The 16,217-nt window shown below is 40.3% G+C and overlaps 1 protein-coding gene across 2 annotated transcripts in view; it reads left to right on the forward strand.

Moving 5' to 3' along the window:
- Window positions 1-16,217, forward strand: part of SLF2 (SMC5-SMC6 complex localization factor 2) — a 53,478-nt gene that overhangs the window by 17,824 nt on the left and 19,437 nt on the right. For both annotated transcript variants that reach the window (XM_025397231.1, XM_025397230.1), the window contains exons 9-13: window positions 786-888; window positions 7,386-7,461; window positions 8,881-9,022; window positions 14,410-14,512; window positions 16,010-16,186. In XM_025397231.1, the coding sequence (XP_025253016.1) occupies window positions 786-888; window positions 7,386-7,461; window positions 8,881-9,022; window positions 14,410-14,512; window positions 16,010-16,186 (601 nt within the window). The remainder of the gene's footprint in view (window positions 1-785; window positions 889-7,385; window positions 7,462-8,880; window positions 9,023-14,409; window positions 14,513-16,009; window positions 16,187-16,217) is intronic.

Raw genomic sequence — 16,217 nt, forward strand, 5'->3', positions numbered from 1 at the left:
CTTTATTAATTAGGATTGAGATCAGTATATAATAACAGTGACTGTCAAAATAATAGTGGTTTAAACAAGAAGTGTATTTGAAAGAAGTATAAAAGTAGCAAGTCCAGGGCTGGAGTGCCAGTTTTACCATATAATCTTTCTTCTCCAGCATTCTTAGCACCTAGCTTCGGGTGCTATTAGAGCTCCATCCTTTAGTTCAAATTCCCAGAAATTCCACATAGCATTTCCACACACTCTAAGTTAGTTGAATAGAACTTAGTCAATATGGCCACACTTGGCCACAAGGGAAGCCAGAGTGTGATGTTTATTTCAGGCAGCTAGTGTTCGCAGCTACAAATCAGGGTTCAGTTACCAAGAAGAGAGGGAAAAATAGATGCTGGGATGTGCAGCTAGTAATCTCCACCACAATGCCCAAACTGATCTAATTTCTCTCAGTGCATGATATCTCAGCTCTAGAGAGATCACATCAGTTTTGCTGCCAATTTTTTAAAGTACTTCCCCAGTCTTAGACTTGATAGGCTGTCTCTCAACACTACCAGCAAATATAGCTTTGTCTACCAGTTAAATATGGAGCCTAGCCAACAGATTGGATCAGCTTTAGGCCATCAATTCAATTTATTTTATGAGTAACTCATCCATATTTGTGTAGAGTCCACCTCCATGGACTGAAGACGATTTGCTTGCTCATTTCTCTGATTATGTCAGATGTGATGGTGGTGGTGGTGATAGTAGAAGTATTTTGCCATGAAGTTAATAGTCATGTTGATTTTACTTTATTTTTTCAGATCGGGAAAAACAGATCAGATTTTTTTGACAACACAAGGTTTCCTTACATCTGCTTATCACTATGTCCAGTGTCCTGTCCCTGTGTTAAAGTGGCTATTTCGGGTAAGAGGAATGTTTGGAGGGTTATAGTTGCCTCCTACTATATTTCCAAGTCAAAAACTTTTAAATATAATTTTATTTGTACATTACTGCAGAAAAAAATTAATGTAGCACATCCATGATGTCAGTGACTTAGAATGTGGCAAAAAGAGTCAATGTAAAGAGATTATAAAGGAAGTGATAGTGTAGATAGTTGTACAGGATAAACCACTATTATAGTTAGTTTTAGAAGGGATTGTCTAATGCTTACATGCCTAAATTTCTTTTTAACGTGTTTTTCATGTTTATGGTGGTACCTGTATACATTTTCAGAATTTTAATTGTATACTAATATTTCCCCATTCGTATATATGGTTTTTTTGGATGCAAATCCAACTGATTCTTTTCCCCATTCATATTTAACGCTTAAATCCACTTAAATAATTATCATAAATTTAAGATATGATAATTCCACAAAGTTAATTCAATTGGTAACTTTTTAAAAATCAGTGGTATCTTTGATGCTATGTATAGAGTTCTGGTATTACTCTAGATACTTTGGACCTTCATGCAGATTAATGTAGAAGTTTCTTACTCTTGACATTTGTATCACCCGGGCGCAGTGGCTAAGGCCTGTAATCCCAGCACTTTGGGAGGCCGAGGCGGGCGGATCACGAGGTCAGGAGTTGGAGATCAGCCTGGCCAACATGGTGAAACCCTGTCTCTACTAAAAATACAAAAATTAGCCAGGTGTGGTAGTGAGCACCTGTAATCCCAGCTACTCAGGAGGCTGAGGCAGGAGAATTGCTGAACCCAGGAGGTGAAGTTTACAGTGAGCCAAGATCGTACCATTGCACTCCAGCCTGGGGGACAGAGTGAGACTCTGTCTCCAAAAAACATTTGTATGGGAGAGCATGGAAGGGGCTTTTTCCTGTATAATAGCTTCTGTATCAACGAGTGCTATAGTAACTACCCAGTTAGATTGGAATTATCTTTCTTCCAAAGACAAGAATGATTATGAATGACAAGTTATTCTTGGCAGTGGCTCATGCCTGTAATTCTAGCACTTTGAGATACCAAGGCAGGAGGATTGCTAGTTCAAGACCAGCCTGGGTAACATAGCAAGACCACATCTGTTTTAAAAAAAAAAAAAAAAAAAAAAAAGTTATTCTCAGGTTACTGAGTATTCTACTTTAATAAAATCCTAAATGTGTGAAAAATATACATTCAGGAAAAAGGAATCGTAGTATAAAAGAGTCCTTTACAATAAGTGAGTGCCCTGGAAATACTATAACAAAAAGGAAAAAAGTATCAATGTTATCAAAGAACTGCAGCTATATATAAAGTGAAAAGTGGGAAAACATGGAGTTCTCCTCTGGGTTTTATGATAGCATCAAGAAATCTCGTATTTAGTGAGAACTGGAGAGATATTCCAGTACAGCCTTTCATTCGTTGTTTTATATAGTTGGCATTTTGAGTGCCAGCTGTGCCAGGCACTGGAGAGAACAGCAATGAAAAAATCAGTGTCTCTGATCTCATGAAGCCCACATGCTAATATAGAGGAGACAGACAATAAACAAGTGTGTGTGTACACATTTATAAGTGTATTATGTTGGATAAGTGCTGTGAAGAAAACGTAGGGTAAGGTGGATACAGAGAGTACCAGGGTGAGAGAAAAAGTTTGCTTTTTTAAAGTGTAAAGTAGTTGAAGGTCTTGCTGTTAAGGCAAGATCCAAGTAAAGGAGTAGCTTGTCAATGTCACTCCTAAAGTGTTCCCTCACTGCCTCCAGCGAAAATATGTGGACACATGCTCCAGATAAGGTCTGTCTTACCAGCAGTTTTCAGTGAGACTCTTGCCTATCTGAAGAAACCTACAAATTTCTACTTCTTACAGTTCAAAACTAATCATGCACCGTACTCCAGCCTGGGCAACAGAGCAAGACCCCATTTCAAAAAAAAAAAAAAGAAAAACTTCATTTACTGTTGTGCCGGGGCTTCATTATTCTCTAATTGTATATATCGTTTCTTAAACCTCTGAGTAAGACTTTGCATTTATCTATGTTAATTTGCCTCTTGTTGATGTGGGTCCATCATTATAGCCATTCAAACCCTAATTATGACATACAAGCATACCTTCATTTAAGCAGTTTTTTAATAAATTTCATATTTATTTTCTGAAAACCAGACTAATCATTCAGTAAACACTTTCTCTGTGTAAGACACTTTGTCTCATTTCTCCTTTTTTGATTCCAAGTCAATTTTCATCATGGGAGGATTTACCAACTTGTAAGTATTTTTAGAAATTATGTCAATTCATTTTAATGCTATACTCCTAACTAGTATTTTGTAAGTTTAATTGTTAAAATGTAATTAAAGTCCTTGCATTTTTGTGGTTTTATCATGAGTATCTAAATGTAGTAGACCAGAAAAAGGTTAGAACTTATTTTTTTTAGCGATTTTCAAAAGGAATTCAGGTTTGATTGTGAAAATTTCGAGTAAAATGGAAAGGAGATTAAAATTGATTTATTTATTTGTTATTTATTTGTTTGTTTATTTTTGAGAGACAGTCTCACTTGGTCACCCAGGCTGGAGTGCAGTGGTGTGATCTCTGCTCACTGCAACTTCCACCTCCTGGGTTCAAGTGATTCTCCTGCCTCAGCCTCTCAAGTAGCTGGGATTACAGGCCTGTGCCACCACACCTGGCTAAGTTTTGTATTTTTAGTAGAGACGGGGTTTCACCATGTTGGCCAGGCTGGCCTTGAATTCCTGGCCTTAAGTGATCCCCCCACCTCGGCCTCCCAAAGTTATGGGACTACAGGTGTAAGCTGCCGCACCCAGCCTGAAATATTTTTAAAAAGAAGTTTCTGTCAGAATCTGTTTTGAGTGAACAATTTAAATTTTTTTTAATTAGAATAAGAAGGCTGAACTCCTCCCAAGTCCTAATTTCTGGAGCTGTTACATTTTAGTCAGTGTTTTCTAGAATATTCTCTGCATTCAAAAATTGCCATGTAACTTAACATAAACAGAACATGTGAATATTTCGTATAACTTGTTTATTTCAGATAGCAGTAAATTATTGAGCATTTCATCTCAGAGTATTGATATGTTGTCCTTTTCATTGGCTTCATAGTATTCCTTTGTTAGGCTATACCATGATTTATTTAACTCAATCTCAACTGATAGACATTAGATTGCTGTTTATACTCCTTTACACATTTACTTATCTGAAATCAATGTATTTCCCGCCCTGGAATTTTTCACCCACCACAAAAAGACTGTTAGAAACCTTGTCCTATGTGTAACATGTTTGTGAATGGTGTTGCCTCCTAGTGGCAGAGCTTAACAGCACAAACATCTGCATAGCAGAAGTTTTTTTTCCACATAGATTGTGTTCAGAATGACAGGCCATATGACTGATTGAAAGTAGAGTTCAGGTTACTCTTTACATTTTTATTTTATTTTATTTTATTTATTTATTTTTAAGACAGAGTCTCGCTTGATCTCCCAGGCTGAAGTGCCGCAGTGGTGCAATCTCGGCTCACTGCAACCTCCACATCCCAGATTCAAGCGATTCTCCTGCCTCTGCCTCTCAAGTAGCTGGGATTACAGGCGCCCACCACCATGCCGGGCTAATTTTTTTTTTTTTGTATTTTTAGTAGAGATGGGGTTTCACCATGATGGCCAGGCTGCTCTCAAACTCATGACCTCAAGTGATCTGCCTGCCTTGGCCTCCCAAAGTGCTGGGATTACAGGTGTGAGCCACTGCACCTGGCAACCCCTTACATTGTAAATCTTTTTTTTTTTTTTTGAGATGGAGTCTCGCTCTGTTGTCCAGGCTGGGCTGGAGTGCAGTGGTGCAATCTCACCTCACTGCAACCTCCGCCTCCCGAGTTCATGCCATTCTCCTGCCTCAGCCTCCCAAGTAGCTGGGACTACAAGCGCCTGCCACCACGCCCGGTTAATTTTTTTTTTTAAATATTTTTAGTAGAGACGGGGTTTCGCCATGTTAGTTAGGATGGTCTCCATCTCCTGACCTCATGATCTGCCCGCCTCAGCCTCCCAGAGTGCTGGGATTACAGACGTGAGCTACTGCACCCGGCTACACTTTAAATTTAAATGTATTATAATCTATGGCTTCTAAGCAAATGAAAAAGATAACAATAGAAATACAATATGTGTTCGTCTACAAATGCACTATAAAATTACCTTGTTAAATGATTTAAAAATTTTTTAAACTTGAGATTTTTGTTCCCAAAAAATTGTCTTGTAAAAAGTGTCAGGCTGGGCGTGGTGACTCACATCTGTAATCCCAGCACTTTGGAAGGCCAAGGCAGGCGGATGACGAGGTCAGGAGTTTGAGACCACCCTGGCCAACATAGTGAAACCCAGTCTCTACTGAAAATACAAAAAATTATCCAGGCATGGTGGTAGGTGCCTGTAATCCCAGCTACTTGGGAGACTGAGGCAGGAGAATCACTTGAACCTAGGAGGTGGAGATTGCAGTGAGCCAAGATTGCGCCACTGCACTCCAGCCTGGGTGACAGTGCGAGACTCCGTCTCAAAAAAAAAAAAAAAAGTTATATCAGAGGTTAGGTGCAGTGGCTCAAGCCTGTAATCCCAGCACTTTGAGAGGCTGAGATGGGTGGATCACTTCAGATCAGAAGTTCAAGACCAGCATGATTAACATGGAGAAACCCCGTCTCTACTAAAAATACAAAAATTAGCTAGCCTAATGGTGGCACAGGCCTGTAGACCCAACTACTTGGGAGGAGGAGGCACGAGAATCGTCTGAACCTGGGAGGCAGAGGTTGCAGTCAGCCGAGGTTGCACCACTGCACTCCAGCCTGGGCGACAGAGTGAGACTCCGTCTCAAAAAAAACAAAGATATATTATTTGTCTCTAAATTCTTGTATGTAAAAAGGCGTTACAGGCATGCTATTTGCATCTAAATTCGTGTATGTAAAAAGACTAACTGGGTGAAAGTATAAAATAAAATAATAACTTCGTATAAATATTACCAATTAGTTGTTTTGGATTTTTTGGGCTTTTTTTTTTTTTTTTTGAGACAGGGTCTCGCTCTGCCACGCAGGCTGGAGTGCGGTGGTATGAATCACTGCTTGCTGCAGCCTCAGCCTCCCGAGTTCAAGTGATACTTCCGCCTCAGCCCCTCAAGTAGCTGGGACTATAGGTATGCACCACCACACCCAGCTAATTTAAAAAAATTTCTTGTAGAGGTGGGGCCCTGCCATGTTGCTCAGGCCAGTCTTGAACTCCTGGGCTCAAATGATCCTCCCACTGCAGCCTTCCAAAGTGCTGAGATTGCAGGTGTGAGACACTGCAGCTGGCCCTAGTTTAAAAGTTTTAACCAAATTGCACTCACATGAGGCATAAGACTACTTTCCTCCTTTCCAGTACTCCTATGAATGCAGGGTAGTATCAGTATTCTTGATCATTGCAATTTAGAAGTCAATCAGTGACATCTTTTTTTTTTTTTTTTTGAGACGGAGTCTTGCTCAGTCGCCCAGGCTGGAGTGCAGTGGCGCAATCTCACTGCAAGCTCTGCCTCCCGGGTTCACTCCATTCTCCTGCTTCAGCCTCCCGAGTAGCTGGGACTACAGGCGCCTGCCACCACCCGGCTAATTTTTTTTTTATTTTTAGTAGAGACAGGGTTTCACCATGTTAGCTAGGATGGTCTCGATCTCCTGACCTCGTGACCCCCCCACCTTGGCCTCCCAAAGTGCTGGGATTACAGACGTGAGCCACCGGGCCTGGCCAATCAGTGATATCTTACTATTTTTATTACATCTCTTTGATCTAGTGATATTGAGCATCTTTGAAAAACTATGTTGGTATATTATTTTGTATATTCGTATCTTATTAATTTGTGGTTTGATTTTTGCCTGCAGCCTTTTCCTTTATGGATTTTTGGTTTCATGTCATGCTGTTTACTAAAAAGACATTTTTTGATAGTTTCAAATGTTTTGTCTAATTATAAATGACAGTTGTAAAAAACAAAAGCAGCATGTTAGAATGTAAAGAGCTCTGACTTTAGAATTAAAACTCCACATTCTCCACATATCATTTATATCAGTTGGGCAGAATATTTAATCTCTCTGAATCTATTTGCTCATATGTGTAATGAGTACCACTTCACAAGGCTATCATTAGTCTTAAATGCACATAAAATGCCTTTATTTTATTTTTTATTTTTGTGACACGATCATGGCTCACTGCAGCCTCCACCTCCTGGTCTCAACCAATCCTCCACTACAGGTGTGCACCACCACACCTGGCTAATTTTTGTATTTTTTGTAGAGATGGGGTTTCGCCATCTTGCACAGGCTGGTCTCAAACTCCTAAGCTCAAGGTATCCGCCCGCCTTAGCCTCACAAAGTGCTGGGATTACAGGCATGAACTGCTGCACCTGGCCCACATAAAGCAACTTTATATGTGCCTAGCAAATAATGAATGTTTGTGTTTTCTTCCTTCTTAATACCCTGTCATTTCTCTGCTTTTGACAGATGATGTCAGTTCATACAGACTGTATTGTGTCAGTGCAGATTTTAAGTACACTGATGGAAATAACTATTAGAAATGGTAAGTATATCAACTTACTGCGATTTACAGTGTGTATTATTGGTTGCTATTTACATGGTATCTTTCATATTGCTAAATGTTAGTATATTTGGAAATATAGAATATAAAATTATTTTTCTAATCAAAAGTCATTTTTTTGTTTTTTTGAGACAGAATCTTGCTGTCGCCCAGGCTAACATGCAGTGACACAATCTCAGCACTGCAACTCCCACCTTCCTGGTTCAAGCAATTCTCATGCCTCAGCTTCCTGAGTAGCTGGGACTACAGGCACATACCACTACACCCGGCTAATTGTTTTGTATTTTAGTAGAGACGGGGTTTCACCATGCTGCCCAGGCTGGTCTCGAACTCCTGAGCTCAGGCAATCTACCCGCCTCGGCCTCCCAAAGTGCTAGGACTACAGGCATCAGCCACCTCACCCGACCTCAAAAGTCTTTAATAATGAAATGGAACTTCAGTTAAACAATGAGTATCTGAATTTTCCTACTTGCATTGAGAAAAGAGTATAAGATCTTGCAAGTGAAGGCCGGGCGCGGTGGCTCACACCTGTAATCCCAGCACTTTGGGAGGCCGAGGCGGGTGGATCACAAGGTCAGGAGATCGAGACCACGGTGAAACCTCGTCTCTACTAAAAATACAAAAAATTAGCCGGGCGCGGTTGTGGGCGCCTGTAGTCTCAGCTACTTGGGAGGCTGAGGCAGGAGAATGGCGGGAACCCGGGAGGCGGAGCTTGCAGTGAGCTGAGATCCGGCCACTGCACTCCAGCCTGGGCAACAGAGCGAGACTCCGTCTCAAAAAAAAAAAAAAAAAAAAAAAAGATCTTGCAAGTGGAAGCCCTCACCTACTATTTACCAAATCATGGCTTACTTTGCTTGATAAATGGAAATGGTTCCAAACTTACGTAGCCAACTAAGTTTAACTGGCTTATTAGTAAGCAGCAGTATTATACTGATAATATAGTAAGGCATATTGAAAGCATCCACTGCAAAGGTGTAACATTTGCTTTCTCATCTTTGAGAGCCCTTAAAAATAAAAGAAGCATGGTGGTTTACCTGTTTCATCTGTCTTGGGGATTGGGACTATAAAGGCAATGAAGATGATAAAAAATCTTCCTGTGTTATTGATAGTTGGGATTTTACCAGTGGTATTTCCAGCCATTTTAAAACGTGTTACTTCCTTCTGAGTTACACCCTTTTATCCATCACTCTCAGATATTTTCTTTGTGTCATTTTCTTCATTTTATTTGGAAATCTATAATTCCTATGATCAACCTATAACTATATTGTTAGCATAAAATTAGCAGCTGTCATTTGTATAAAACCATTGTAATTATTCATGTTTCACATGCAGACTGTCACCTTGCAAATGTGGGTTTGTAGACCACAGATTTAGAATGAAATGTTTTCTTCTGTTAATTAGATACCTTCAGTGACTCACCAGTTTGGCCCTGGATCCCATCATTGTCTGATATAGCAGCTGTGTTTTTCAATATGGGGATTGATTTTAGATCTTTGTTTCCCCTGGAGAATCTTCAGCCAGACTTTAATGAAGACTATCTAGTGTAAGTTTTCTCATCATAATTAACTCCAAAAATACCATTTCGTACAACTTACCTATAATTATAGCTAAAGTTTAATATTTATTTCTGATTTTTAAAAAGATCTCTCAAAGTTGAGATCAATCTTGAATTAGATACATTCTTAACATCTGTCTTAATCTAAAAGCCGTCATCATGTTTAGCAGGCAAACAATAGAAATATTCTCATAAAAGTTTTGTTTTCTTTTTACAAGACTTTCCATTGTTATTTAACATTGTTTTGGTGGAAGTATTGGCCAGAGTAATTAGACAAGAGACAAAAAACAAGAGATACAAAAATTGGAAAGGAGTTGCTGAAAGATTATTTGTAGATGTGAGTTAATCTAGACATAGAAGCCTAAGACTTGGGTGAAAAACTATGACAAATAACTAAGAAAATTTGGTGTGGGTGTCTGGGTATAAAAATAATAAACAGAAATCAATAACCTTCAGATATGTGAAGTGTAACTAGTTAAAAGATACACTGGGCTAGGTGTGGTGGCTTATACCTGTAATGCCAACATTTGGGGAGGCCAAGGCAGGAGAATCACTTGAGGCTGGGAATTGGAAGTTGCAGCGAGCTGTGATCACACCACAGTACTACAGCCTGGGTGGCAGACTGAGACCTTGTCTTTAAAAAAAAAAAAAAGAAGGTGGGGACCAGGCACAGTGGCTCATGCCTGTAATCCCAACACTTTGGGAGGCCAAGGCAGGCGGATCACTTGAGGTCAGGAGTTCGAGAACAGCCTTACCAACATGATGAAACCGGGTCTCTACTAAAAATACAAAAAAGTTAGCTGGGTGTAGTGGCACGCACCTTTAGTCCCAGCTACTTGGGAGGCTGAGGCAGGAGAATCGCTTGAACCTGGGTGGCGGAGGTTGCAGTGAGCCGAGATCACACCACTGCACTCCACCCTGGACGACAGAGTGAGACTCCATCTTAAAAAAAAAAAAAAAAAGGAAACTGGTTACGGACAAAGTATTAATTTCAAGTCAATAAGAAAAAGATCAATACCTATTAGAAAAATGGGCAGAGGAAATGAATAGACTGATCACAGAAAAGGGAATAAAAATGGAAAGGTAAAGGAAGTAAAAGAGGAAAAAGTTGAATATATTCACTTAAACATTATGAAAATTCTGTTTCCACTCCGTATAGGATCCCTGGTTACTCAGATGTAATCTGCATCTGAAAATATATTGGATAGCAACATTTCAGCTAGAGACTATGTTTCATCACTTTGAATAGGAAAAATAATGTTTATCCAGCCCATCCAAAAATCCCAACTATTTCCCCTAAATATTACAAGAATGTTCTTAAACGCTTATATTTTAAAAGTTACCACATATTTCTGCATAATATAAACATTTAACATACTGCTACTTTATTATTTAACATTTAATGAACTCAGTAGTGTGTGGTAATTTTGTATGTGGTGTACAACAATTTGAATTTTTCTTACTGTAGTGAGCATGTACAGTAGTGGAAATAAACAGTGGTGGTGGCTATAGTCACTGTTGTATAGTGGTGAGTAAAGATGGGCACAAACTTAACACAAGTGATCTGGTGAAGGAATGAGTGCTATGTAACAAAATGCCTGTTTAAACAACATGAGCATGAGTCTGGAAATTGTGTGTGTGTGTGTGTGTGTTTGTTTGAGACAGGGTCTTGCTTTGTTGTGCAGGCCGGAGTGCAGTGACACAATGTCAGCTCACAGCAACCTCTGCCTCCCAGGCTCAAGTGATCTTCCCACCTCAGCCTCCCGAGTAGTTGAGACCACAGGTACTCACCACCACGCCCAGCTAATATTTTTTTATTTTTTGTGGAGACGGGGTTTTGCCATGTTGCCCAGGCTGGTCTGGAACTCCTGAGCTAAGACGATCCCCTGGCCTCAGCTTCCCAAACTGCTGGGATTACAGGCATGAGCCACTGCCTGGCTTGAACTTGTTAAGATCCTACCCCACTCGCTGTTCTCTTTCTTTTCTTTCTTTTCTTTTCTTCCCTTCCTTCCCCTCTGTCCCTCCCTTCCCTCCCTTCCTTCCCTTCCTTCCTTCCCTTTCCTCCCTTCTCTCCTTTCCCTTCCCTCCCTTCCCCTTCCCTCACTTCCCTCGCTTCCCCCCCTTCTCCTTCCCCTTCCCCTTCCCTCCCTCCTCCCTTCCACAAGATGAGGTCTTGGTCTGTCACTGAGGCTGGAGTGCAGTGACACAGTTATGGGTCATTGCACCCTCGAACTCCTGAGCTCAAGTGGCCCTCCTACCTCAGCTTCCTGAGTACCCTGGCACTACAGACACACACCACCATGCCTGGCCAATGTTTTTAAATTTTTTCACAGAGAATGGATCTGGCTATGTTGCCCAGGCTGGTCTCAAAATCCTGGGCTCAAGCAATCCTAACACCTTGACCTCCCAAAGTGCTGGGATTATAGGCATGAGCCACTGCACCTGGCCATCACTGTTCTTTTTTTAACCAGGACTCACAGCTTACCCATTTTTGCCGGTGTGTATATGCATATTTATCATGGCAAGTTATCTATACAAATAGTAGATGTAGAGTGAAAATGTTTGCAGATCGTCAGAATAAATATTTAGATAGAGAAAATTCAGATATTAAAGGATACTAGTACAGTTCTTTTCTTGACCATTATTCTGCTAGGTACATAGACTTAAAATTTAAGTCTAAATACATTCTAACCTTCAGTTCTGTATCCCTTCAATTATCACATCCCTACATTCCTTTTCCTCCACCTATGTCATATCTATTAGTTCCTTTTCATTTCCTGTGTCAGTCTAATTCAGATTCTCTTTTCCTGCCTAGCCTGGCAAAAAATCTTTCCTCCAGGGCCTTTCCACCTGTAAGATATTCTTTTCACTGTTGCAGGAACTCACTCTCTACTATTCTCAAACCTTTATACCCTATATTTAAGACTTTACGATTTTACCCTGACCTGTTTTCTGTTTTGTTGTCAGCTTTCTAATCAAATTGGTCTGCCTGCTGTCCCTCCACATCATAATAGCTAGCCCTTATATAGTGTTTGCTGTGTGCCAGACTCTGTTCTAAGGGCTTCATTCACATAGTACCTCACTTAGTAGTTACTACAAATACTAGTAAGGTTTTCATTTCCATTTTACAAGTAAGGTAGGCACGGAGAGGTTAAGTAACTTGCCCAAGGTTATACAACTAGAAAGGGGCGCAAAGAAGTACCAAGCAACTATTTTAAAAAATAAGTTCTTCACATGTAGCTGTGGAAATATCTCCAAGATACCTTACTGAGTGAGAAAAGGAAGGTACAAAGGTATATAATATACTACCATTTGTATTAAAAGTGAAGGGGGAGTGATAAAGGGTAAAAAAATGTTTCATCTACATTCACAACACTTCTGACATCAAATGTATAGGTTTTCTACACATTGTCATTTCTCCAGTTCCCTGTAGACACCAACTAGATGTCCTACAGTTTAATGCAATTCTAGTTCTAATTACCCAGAGTTAGCACAGAGCCCACAGGTTAAGGACTGAATCCCACAAGACTGCCACCACTTCATATGGAATCACAAGTCTGGACTTCCCATTGTTCTAAACAACTAGCTATAAATCGGGAGTTCCTACAGTCCTCCTCCCCTTTATGTTCAGTAATATGCTAGAATGGCTCACAGAACTCAGGAAAGCAGTTTACTTACTATTATTGGTTTGCTGTAAAAGGTACAACTCAAGAACAGCCAAATGGAAGAGATACATTGCACAAGGCATGGGGATGGGAGTGCATGGAACTTCCCTGGCCTGTCCAGGTACTCCACCTTCCCATCATTTTTTTTTCTTTCTTTCTTTCTTAATAGAGAAGACAGAGTTTCGCCTTTTTTTTTTTTTTTTTTTAAAGACAAAGTCTTGCTCTGTCACCCAGGCTGGAGTGCAGTGGCGCAATCTCAGCTCACTGCAACCTCCACCTCCCAGGTTCAAGCGATTCTCCTGCCTCAGCCTCCCGAGTAGCAGGGATTACAGGCGCCCGCCACCATGCCCGCCTAATTTTTCTATTTTTAGCAGAGATGGGGTTTTACCATGTTGGCCCAGGCTGGTCTCGAACTCCTGACCTCAGGTGATCTGCCTGCCTCAGCCTCCCAAAGTGCTGGGATTACATGTGAGCCACCACCCCCAGTCGAATTTTGCTGTATTGCCCAGGTGAATCTTGAACTCCTGGGCTCAGGCTATCCGCCTGCCTCAGCCTCTCAAAGTGCTGGGATTCAGGTGTGAGCCACTCCACCCTACCCACCCTCTCATCATCTTGATGCATTAGCCAATCCAGAAGCTCTCTGAACTTTAGGGTATTTTTGGAGGGCCAATTACACAGGGATGGTTGAATAAAGCATTAGCCATTGGTGATTAACTTAATCTTTAACCCCTCTGGGTGAGACTGAAAGTTTCAGCCTTCTAGTCACATGGTTGATAACTCTGGCAACCAGCCCCCATCCTCCAGGAGTCACTTTATTAGCATAAATTTAGGTATGGTTAAAAAGGGATTATTATAAATAACAAAAGAGGCTCTTCCTACCTCATCAGACATTCCAGAGGTTTTAGGAGCTCTGTGCCAGGGATTGGGGACAAAGATCAAATGTATTTCTTCTTATACCACAGTGGGACATATATTCGTATTTGTTTGTTTATACATAAAATGCCAATGGAAGGAAGGACTAAAACTTGTAGTAATTATCTTAGGGAAGAAACGAGTAGTTATAAAGAACGGAGCTAGGAGGGCAGTTTATCCCAGCATACTGTACCTTAATATATTTTGATTTTTTTAAAGCATGTAAAAGTATTGTTTTTTCAAAAAATTTAAAATGTTGTCTATCTTTTGAAAGCGAAGTTCATGCATCTCCTCTTTCATGAATCTTCACTGATAACCTCTGACAATTAGAAGTAGAGTGCGTTGAATTGTTTCTATATATTGCTATAGCAGTTTCTTTAGGCCATTTATGAGTCTTTTACCTATTATGAATTCTTTTTAGTCAGAACCATCTTCTACATAGCTCTCTAACACCAAGAGCAATGAGGATAGTACCATATAAAGCGTAGTTTGTTCAAGAGAAAACTGATGCATAATGATAGAAATGATATTAGTGTTTGCCTTGAGTCAGGGATAGCAGATTGACTTGGATTTGGCATAAAGAGATTTTTGAGGGGAATGGAAATGTTCTACTTCTTGATTTGGATGGTGGTTACATTAGTATATATGATTATCAAAACTTAAAATGGGTACATTCCTTTTATTGTATGTAAATTATACCTCGATAAAACATAGTTTTTAAAAAGTAGCCCAGTATTTCTTGAAGTGAGTAATATATTTTGTGCCTAACTTCACATTGCTTTACTCACTTCTCAATAGTTCTGAAACACAGACAACATCAAGGGGAAAAGAAAGTGAAGATTCATCTTATAAGCCAATTTTTTCAACACTTCCTGAAACCAACATTTTAAATGTGGTTAAGGTAGGAAAAAACTTTTGTGTGTCTTTGGCTCAGAGCTAGAACCATTTAGTCTGTGGTTAATGGTTTTTTGAAAAAAAAAAAATCTCGGCTGGGCACGGTGGCTCACGCCTGTAATCCCAGCACTTTGGGAGGCCAAGGCGGGCAGATCACGAAGTCAGGAAATCGAGACTATCCTGGCTAACACAGTGAAAACCCATCTCTACTAAAAATACAGGCCGGGCGCAGTGGCTTACGCCTGTAATCCCAGCACTTTGGGAGGCCAAGGCGGGCAGATCACAAGGTCAAGAGATCGAGACCATCCTGGCTAACATGGTGAAACTCCGTCTCTACTAAAAATACAAAAAAAAAAAATTAGCTGGGTGTGGTGGCGGGCACCTGTGGTCCCAGCTGCTCGAGAGGCTGAGGCAGGAGAATGGTGTGAATCTGGGAGGCGGAGCTTGCAGTGAGCTGAGATCACGCCACTGCACTCCAGCCTGGGCAACAGAGTGGGACTGTGTCTCAAAAAAAAAAAAAAAAAAAAAAAAACTTAGTCAGGCATGATGATGGGGTCCTGAAGTCCCAGCTGCTTGGGAGGCTGAGGTAGGAGAATGGCATGGACCCAGGAGGCAGAGCTTGCAGTGAGCCAGGATCGTGCCACTGCACTCCAGCCTGAGCAACAAAGCAAGACTCTGTCTCAAAAAAAAAAAAAACTCTAGTTTCTTACCAGGTGATTTCCAGTCTCTGAAATTTCTTAGCAATAATCTTTGTATTAAAGATTGTTTTTGCTGTTTTTGTGTTGTTTTAATATTAGTGATGAACAGGAACTTTAGGTCAGTTACATCATTAAATAGTTTTGAAACCAATAGTTTTTTATAAGTAGGATGTATGAAGAAAGAAGTCTTACAATATAATTTAGTGATCAAGCATTAATGGCAGAGGCCGGGCACGGTGGCTCATGCCTGTAATCCCAGCACTGTGGGAGGCCAAGGCGGGTGGATCAGCTGAGGTCAGGAGTTCGAGACCAGCTTGGCCAACATGGTGAAACCCTGTCTCTACTAAAAATCACAAAAAAAAAAGTTAGCCGGGCATGGTGGCAGGTCCTGTTATCCCAGCTACTGGGGAGGCTGAGGCGGGAGAATCACTTGAACCTGTGAGGTGGAAGTTGCAGTGAGGTGAGATCACACCACTGCACTGCAGCCTGGGCGACAGAGTGAGACTCCGTCTCAAAAAAAAGAAGGTCAAAAAAAGTTAATGACAGTGTGAAACATTTTTAGTTGCTGAATTGAATCAGTGATACTGAACCATTAAGAAAATCTCAAAAATGGAAAATGGAGAAGAAAATGCCACTTAATTCAACTATTAACGTGGAGTAGTTCTTGCCTTCTTTTGTCTAGACATCTGATGTTTGTTTTCTTTATAGTTCTTTTTTGCGTCTTTTGTCAAAAAGTTTATAATTAAAACCCTAAAAATAAAATATACCTTCTAAAATATTTTTGTCTGTGCATTTATGTTAAACAGTTTCTAGGCTTGTGTACATCTATACATCCAGAAGGTTACCAGGATCGTGAAATAATGTTGCTGATTTTAATGTTATTTAAAATGAGTTTGGAAAAACAGCTGAAACAGATTCCTCTAGTAGACTTTCAAAGCCTCCTGATAAACCTGATGAAAAACATCAGAGATTGGAACACAAAGGTAATGTTACTTAAAACTTCATTATTCATTT

Source organism: Theropithecus gelada, chromosome 9 (genome assembly GCF_003255815.1).
Source record: "Theropithecus gelada isolate Dixy chromosome 9, Tgel_1.0, whole genome shotgun sequence".
Taxonomy (NCBI): Eukaryota; Metazoa; Chordata; class Mammalia; order Primates; family Cercopithecidae; genus Theropithecus; species Theropithecus gelada.